This window comes from Hippocampus bargibanti, linkage group LG03 (assembly GCF_051943395.1).
Source record: "Hippocampus bargibanti isolate YZ-2025 linkage group LG03, ASM5194339v1, whole genome shotgun sequence".
Taxonomy (NCBI): Eukaryota; Metazoa; Chordata; class Actinopteri; order Syngnathiformes; family Syngnathidae; genus Hippocampus; species Hippocampus bargibanti.
Genome location: NC_142736.1, coordinates 8526399 through 8534768, shown reverse-complemented (window position 1 = coordinate 8534768; position 8370 = coordinate 8526399). Strand labels below are relative to the sequence as shown.

Below are 8370 nucleotides of genomic sequence, written 5' to 3'. Positions count from 1 at the left end.
AAATACAGATATAAATAGAAACAAGAGAAAGAGCTATACAGAAAATGCAATTTTAAATAGGTGGGTTTTGAGATGGGATTTGAAGGTGAGAAGAGAATCGATGTTACGAATGTTGGGAGGAAGTGAGTTCCAGAGTTTGGGGGCAGAGCAGCTGAAAGCTCTGTCCCCCATCATGCTGAGACGGGCGGGGTCGGGGCGGTTGGGCATTGTCACGTTTTTGCAAGGTGGTGATGGCGGGTGTGGATCCCAAAAAGCAGGCAGGAGGGAGCAGGAGGTTGTATTTGAGATATTTTATTCAAAAAAAAGTCAGCAGGCTGCATTAACACATATACTGGTACATGAAGAAAAACACGATTGAACACATGAGCCACATGATGCAACACGGGCACATACTGTCCTCAAATTTTGAGATAAAGGTAATCCGGTTTGATAATTTCCTGCCTCAGATATATTAACGGCTTTGTCGATGACCAGTATATAAGGGGGCCGGCATAGTGAAGCACAGAACAGGAAGTGCAAAAAGAAAGAGAAACTTCTCTTTGTTTTTCATCTTTTTCTTCTGAGGGCTTCCAGACTGCGTACTCTTCTGTATTCAACCAAACCCCAAACTGACATACAGGTTAGGCTCCTGCTGGCACCACATATTATTTTATGAGCTGTATTGGAGTTTGTATCAGAATCAGAAAGCCTTTAATTGTCCCACAACGGGGAAATTTGCAATATTCAGCAGCAAACATATAAGGCGTGGATAATGCATAATAGAAATGTGAGAAGACTGACATGTCTAATAGTATAAACGTTGTGATTTTAAAACGTAATCACAGATCAATAACTGTCCTATCTGTCGTGCTCCAAATGAGGCGACGAGAGTCATGCCTTGTTCGGAGCAAAATAATTAGCTGGATCCCCAAAGTACCAGACAGAGACAGGCGTACCACACCAATGATTTAAAGTGGTATGTAAACACGCACAAAACAAAAATATAAACTACAGGCGCTGGTCAAATACGGACCAGGAGAATATGAATAAATTAAATACCAACTAAAACTAGAGCAAGGGGAGAAAATACAAGGGGAGAAACAAGCAAGGGGAGAAAAAAAGATACAAATGATTTAAGTTACTCAACAAGAGAGTGGAACAAGTAATACTCCAATGAGAGAATAAATCTCGTGGAGGGGCCTCGGACCGGGACACACAAGTAAAGCTGAGACGAAATAGTCAAACCCGTCAATGGCAGTGGTGAGGCAACATGAATTCACCGGCAATGCCATGACCGAATGATGCCCCTTAATTCCCTAGTGACATAATAAGGTGATTGGCAGCGAACCCGCCACATGCTGCCGAATCCGAATATGACACTATCCCAGTTGATTCATAGTGGAGGAGTGTCTGACTTATTTATGAATGGTCAATTCAACACTTTCGAAAATGCTAGGTTGTTTTCCTAACCCACAGATTGGATTATCTTTGTAAATGGTTGCATTTGTTATTTTTACACATTAGATAGAGTTGAAGATTGCATTTGGGCACCCTAAAGATGTGAAAGTGGTCGACCCTTTGGACAGGTTTGTAGAGTGAAGTATGTGCATTTAAGATTCTGATATCATTAAGAGCACACGTGTCCTTGGAATAAAAACGGGTGCTTCTAGATTTTTGTGGCAGGGAAAGTCGAGTTTAGTGTGTTTGAAAATGGCGGACAATGTTTTATTTCATATATATTGGAGATGTTTGGTGGTGAGGAGTTCCGGGATGATGGTGAAGAGTTGAGGTCCACAAATAGGATCATTGCGTAGGTTCATGTGTTCTCGCGGTGCTCGAGGATGTGGTGCAGCCCGACATTGAGTGCATCCTCCACAGACCTGTTTGCCCGGTAGGCAAACTGAAGAGGGTCCAGGGGAGGTCCGGTGATGTTCTTTAGGTGGTTCAGTACGAGGCGTTCAAAGGACTTCATGACCACAGATATCAGAACAACAAACGTCTATAGTCATTCAATCCCGATGTCCGTTTCTTTGGAACTGGGATGATGGTAGACTGTTTGAAGCAGGATGGGACTTCACAGCCTTCCAGGGATCTGTTCGAGATTTGCGTGAAGACTGGAGCCAGCTGGTCAGCGCAGACTTTCAGGCAGGAGGGGGACTCTGCTGCTTGAAGAGCCGTTTAACGTCCAGTTTGTGGATCTGTGGGGCAGAGGGCGGAGATACAGTAGTTTCTGAACGTTTGTATCTGTGCAGCGGTGGTTTGGTTCTGTGTATTTTAAGATCAGCTTTTTACTGGAATATACTGCAATAGTGGCCATACATGGGCATCAACTGTAAACATTTACTAATGTGTATTTACTTCGTCATATTTTAAGATAAGATAACCTCTATTAGTCTCATAGTGGAGAAATTCCTAATTCACAGCAGCAAAATTATGAAAGGAAGAGGAAAGGACAAAGAAGAAGTAGGAGAACAAATTATAGGAGCTGTTGTAAAGGCAGCCACTCTTGTGGTGCCATCTTTGTCTCGGTTTGCAAAGTGGTGGATGGTTGTGGATCCCAAAAATGCAGGAAGGAGTTGAGGAGCAGGGTGCATTTGACAAACTGTATAAAAATAAAGTCAGCAGGAACAAAATCTCAAACAACAAAGTAGCAAACAAAACTATGAGTAATGTTTGGCAAGATGAAACAAACTTGACAAGGTGAAACAAATACTTGACCCAACACCGAATGGTCGTGCCGGGAGTCCTTTTAACTGCCACTGAAACGACCAACACCTGTGCAGCTGCATATGGGGGGGGGGGGGGGGGGGGCGAAAGCTCCACCCGTTGGTTGCCAACCAGAACGTGACAGTATCCCCCATCAAGGGACTGATTCCAGAAGTCCTGACAGTCTGCAAAAAGGCCCGTCTCACCATGGAACGAGAAGGAGACGGCAACCCTTGCCTCTCCAAGAAATAAAAGGTGACGGCGTCCTTCGCGTCGCTGGGTAACGAGAATGAGACGGCAACCCTTGCCTCTCCATGACATAAAAGGCGACGGCATCCTTCAACTCGCCGCGGAACAGAAAGGAAACGGCAACCCTTGCCTTTTCAGGGAACATGAAATAAAAGGCAGCGGCGTCCTTCGCCTCGCCGGGGAACAGAAAGGTGACGGCCTGATGGGAATAGGACTCGGCCTGACGTGGACGTGGCACAGCATGTCGTGGATGTGAACGTGACTCAATTCATACAAACACACAGCGAAGCATAGCTCAACGTGGACATGATCTGTCAGGCGCAGAGTGGCACCCTGGACGGCCACATGGGAACATGTCTCGGCCTGACGTGGGCGTGGCATGCCTCGTCGTGGACGTGAATGTAACTCCATTCAAATAATAACACGACGATGCATGGCCCAACGTGGACGTGCCCTGCACAGGGTGGAAATGAGACCAGTCCTTTGCATCTGCGGGATCCAGCGGTGAATTGGGTCACGGTGTGACTTGGCCGTGGTACGGCTCGTCGTGGAGGTGAATGTGAATCAATTCAAACAAACACACGACGAAGCATGGCTGGACGTGGACGTGCACTGCCAGGCACCGAGTGGAACCCTGGGCGGCCACGTGGGAACAGGTCTCGGCCTGACGTGAGTGTGACTCCATTCACACAATGATGCGACAAACCATGCCTCCAAGCGGATGTTGTACCTACGGGATCCGGTTGGTGGTTGGGTCATTCTGTCAGGGTTTGCGAGGTGGTGGGTGGTGGGGGATCCCAAAAAAAGCAGGCAAGAGGGAGGATGAGGGTGTATTTGACACATTGTATTAAAGTAAAGTCAGCAGCAACAAAATCTAAAGCATCAAAGTCATCAGAACAGAAAAATCCAAAGTGTCAAAGAAAACCATGAGTAAACCATGACATTGATGAAACAAACCTAACAGGGTGAAACAAACACAATGCCCCGACACCGAATGCTCGTGCCGGGAGTCTTTTTAACTGCCACTGATTGATACAACCAACACCTGCGCCGCTGCAGGCGGGGCCGACAGCGCCACACATTGGTCGCCTACCAGAACGTGACACTCTTCAAGTCAAAATAACAGAATCACTTGACAACGCAAAAGACAAAGCCATTCAGACATCCATTCGTTCACTCTTCACACTCATCACTCATCCATTCGTTCACACAGCAGTTTCTTTGTTTATGGATCAATTACGGATGAAAGAAGAGAGGATCACATTTTTATTAAAATTGTATTTTTATTTTATATCAATGTTTATGTAATTTTATTTTATGACAAAACATGTTTCATTAGTGATGGAAAACATTTGACTGTATTTGTTGGAAATAATACAGTAATTTAATTGATTTATAGAAATGAATGTGACCGCAGAACCAGTTTCTGAACATTTGTATCTGTGCAGCGGTGGTCTGGTTCTGTGTATTTTAAGATCAGCTTTTTACTGGAATATACTGCAATAGTGGCGATACATGGGCATCGACTGTAAACATTTATTAATGTGTATTTACTTTGTCCTATTTTAAGATAAAATAACCTTTGTTAGTCTCATAGTGGAGAAATCGGGTCACGGCCTGAAACCGGTCACGCCGGGTGAAACAAATACTTGACCCAAATGGTCGTGCCGGGAGTCCTTTTAACTGCCACTGATTGAAACGCACCTGTGCAGCTGCAAGGGGGGGGGGGGGGGGGGGCGAAAGCGCCACCCGTTGTTTGCCAACCAGAACGTGACAGTACCCCCGCTCAAGGGACTGATTCCAGAAGTCTTAACAGTCTGCCCAAAGGCCCGCATCACCATGGAACGACAAGAAGAGGGCAACCCTGCCCTCTCCAGGAAATAAAAGGTGATGGTCAAATGTTTGCCATTAGTGATGGCAAACATTTGACTGTATTTGTCGGAAATAATGCTGTAATTTAATGTATTTATAGAAATGAATGTGACAGCAAAACCAGAGGGTGCCAATGCCAATCCACCCAATTCAAAGGAGAAGGAGACAAGACTGTTTAAAAGCAAAGCTCCCAAAGCTGGACAGAAGGAGTAAGTTGACCGTCAACACAAGTCACGTGTCATTAGTCATGTGCCATTATATCAAATAACATCATGACATCTTCTTGTTAGATTTGATGATATTCCTGGGATGGATGGCATCAGGGGTACGCATCACTGAAATAAGTAAGTAATGAGAAAGCCCGAACACTGTTTTAACATGTGTTTTCTTGTTTTGCTTTAGATACAGAAGTCATCTGCCCATGGGAGGCTTTTGGGGACATGGAGCTGAGTGATCTCGCCCAGTTTGGCACTGTCTAAACCAGGCATGGGCAAACTACAGCCCACGGGCCACATACGGCCCGTTAGGCTTTTTAATCCGGCCCGCCGAACCTGCCCAAATTATAGTAAAAACAGTGTCTGAAACTCATGACAAAAAATTAGCGGACAACAGGGCAGATAACTGAAAAGTTGCCTGCCTCATTTTTCACAATTTGAAGCACAATGAGACAACTAATCATATTAAAAAACATTGGCACAAAGTATAAAGTTTTTTTTTAATCTAGAAAGTACCTACGAGAAATGCTACCTTGCTTAATTTACACGAGAAATGCTACCTTGCTTAATTTACACGGTAAATGGACATGTTTTTAGATTTTGCTGCAGGAGTCGATTGTCATTGTGGTGCACAATGCAACGTTTACATTGCTTCCTACGAGCCACTAAGCCCCTTTCATATGTCTCAAGTACACTTTACAGTCACGGTTTAATGTAAATTTACGTTTTGTAGCGTCACATATGTTGTCAGCTTCTTTTGAATCTTTCTTCTGGGCTGAGGTTCTGTGCATTTATTTTGGAAAATTATATTCAATTGCACGACTTTATAACGCTTGCAAAAGTCCGGAAGAAAGAAGCAGGCTTCTGATTGGCTGCCGTGCCGACTATGCAAATTTCACTGCAGGTAGCCTATGTCTGTGTGCTCGGCGACGGTAAACGTATATTGTTTGCTTGTGAAGGCGAGGGCGTCAGTGAGGAGTTTGTTGAGCGCGCGGTCAGGACAAACCATCTATGATTTGGCGGAATTTAACACAAGTAGGTATTATTGAGCTTGACTATTTCGTTGTGGAATAATATGTTTTGAATGATGAAAGTGATTCCATTTTTCAATAAATGTTGATTTCTTTAACTTTGCCCCTTCAATGAAAACTTATTAAAACAGACGCAATCTTGATGAATCACAGTGCATATGTTATTTTAATCTATTTCCATTTCCTCCTCCAAGTATCTGCGAAATAGTATGTAAACGCCATATTCCTTGAGACAAATTTATTAACTGATCAGGGATATTTTTCACATTTGAAAGACAGTAAATAAATTGGGTTCTTACTGTGCTATGAGGATTGTACACACTACATTTAAAGGACAACAGGGACCATTTTTTTGGTGTTTCCCACTGACATCAGAAAAACGTTTTATAGCATCTAAAATACCCAAAACAGGCAGGCTGATATTTTTAGGTAAATGAAAAACACCAATAAAAATGACTTCAAAATGAATTATTTATTTACCTTGGTGATGGTAGTTGATGTAGTTGCCTCTTGATGATATCCAAGTGAATTTGTCGTCCTTTCTCGGCGATACTAACCTCACTCACACGGTGGTCAGTTTCAGAAGGTCCCACCCCCTTGTTCGTGACGTCACGCCAAGACATCTTGCCTTGCTCGAGAATCAAAACAATGGCTTCAGATTCGGAGATGTTTTCTTGTTACTCATCCAGTTATGAATATGATCCAAATAGTTCTGAAGAGGAAAGCATAAATGTTTGCAATTGATTCAAGGAGTCCTCCCATATCAATTCGAGTCGTCAATGACAGCAATGTAGCACCCAGAAAATGCAGAAGATTGCGCCCAAGCTCCGTTGGAAATGGGCTGATTTGTCAACTGGGAATTTGCGTTATATCATATTTGCGAATATCAAATAGTTGTCTTGGTGCAACACACAACGATTCACCATGGCGTTATTTATGTGTTTTCCTTCTAATTTCGCCATCAACACGGATCAACACAAAGTTTTCAGACCAAACAAAGTACCCAAAATGCATTGTGTGTCGCTTTCTCGGTCAGGGGCGGTCTAAACGTGATGTCACATGGGGATCGTCATCAACTCGAAAACAAGACTTCGTGAATATTCAGCGCAAGTCTTAGAACGTAAACTATAGCTATATGCTGTGAAATCTTTGTAAAATATGCTCAGCCAAAGTCATTTGAAGTGATTTTATAAATTATGGACATAACTTGTCCGGAGGCGTCGGTTGTCCTTTAATGCTTTAGATTTAGTATTCCCGGCCCTAACACTCCCTCCAAATGCTCCTCTGTCAAATTTTAGAACCCAATGCGGCCCGCGAGTCAAAAAGTTTGCCCACCCCTGGTCTAAACACTGTGCCACCAAAACACAATTAATTCTGATTTATTATTCACCTGAATGTTAGCCGTTAAACTGGTTTGGTTGTAAATGGAAAAAGCGGATGTTGTGAAATGGAGGAAGGTCTTGAGGCATATCATTTCACATTCTGGGCTGCTTGCTTCAGTGTCAACATTAAGCACCACTTTTTTTTCTAGAGTTAGTCTTAAGAAGTACAGTACAGTGATACCTCGGCTTACGAACTTAATTGGTTCCCAGAAAGTGTGTGTAAGGTGAAAAGTTCATCTGCCAAACATTTATTTCCCGTAAGAGACCATTAAAATGAGAATAATCCGTTCCTAGGTCCCCATAAAACATAATTTTCTACTAAATAAGCATTAAACGTACACATAATATACCTTATTTCATGTATAATGAATGTGCTATTGTATTGTAATTAAAGAAATAAACTGTACTGTATGATAAAGTCATTTTATTTACCTTTGTGATGGTAGTTGATGTAGTTGCCTCTTGATGATATCCAAGTGAATTTGTCGTCCTTTCTCGGCGATACTACCCTCACTCACACGGTCCACTGCTAGCTGATTTGCATTAATCCAAATCAACAGAAGTTTTTCAACCTCTTCTATTGCCTGAGAGCGTTGCTTGGACAACACAGAAACACCCTTAGCCACACGTAGCAATGGTCGACTTTGCATACTGGTACTGGGACGCGAAGTCATGCAAACGACGTGCTCTCCATCCAGTTCCACTGTATACCACTTGAATGGCCTGGCGCAGGAGCCCACGGAGTGTATGGTGTCCGCCACGGCCGGACAGGTGTGTGGGGTGAAACGTATGTTGACATGGTAGCAGAGTGGCACATCCTGACAAAGTAGTTTATCTTGCCGCAGTGCTGGCATTTTTGTCCGGTGGCTTTGCAAGTGGGTGCACGTGTGGGGTGCCAGACAGACCTGCAGTTTGCACAAGGCCTCCGTGTGTCTG

At 43.6% G+C, this 8370-nt stretch overlaps 1 protein-coding gene across 1 annotated transcript; it reads left to right on the top strand.

Annotated features, from left to right (window-relative positions):
- Positions 1-353: 353 nt before the first annotated feature.
- On the top strand, positions 354-5553 carry LOC148900222 (retinal cone rhodopsin-sensitive cGMP 3',5'-cyclic phosphodiesterase subunit gamma-like). Its single transcript, XM_088991799.1, has 4 exons — positions 354-619; positions 4907-5015; positions 5097-5131; positions 5209-5553. Exons 2-4 carry the CDS (start codon positions 4909-4911, stop codon positions 5283-5285), a joined length of 219 nt encoding a protein of 72 aa, XP_088847925.1. The 5' UTR covers positions 354-619; positions 4907-4908; the 3' UTR covers positions 5286-5553.
- The last annotated feature ends 2817 nt before the right edge of the window (positions 5554-8370 follow it).

What these genes read in the sequence shown, in the direction of transcription:
- LOC148900222 (XM_088991799.1), top strand. Translation starts at nt 4,909, where the DNA reads ATGAATGTGACAGCAAAACCAGAGGGTGCCAATGCCAATCCACCCAAT. An exon ending in CCCAAAGCTGGACAGAAGGA is followed by an intron (nt 5,016 to 5,096) that starts GTAAGTTGACCG and finishes TCTTCTTGTTAG; the next exon opens with ATTTGATGATATTCCTGGGA. An exon ending in TGGGATGGATGGCATCAGGG is followed by an intron (nt 5,132 to 5,208) that starts GTACGCATCACT and finishes GTTTTGCTTTAG; the next exon opens with ATACAGAAGTCATCTGCCCA.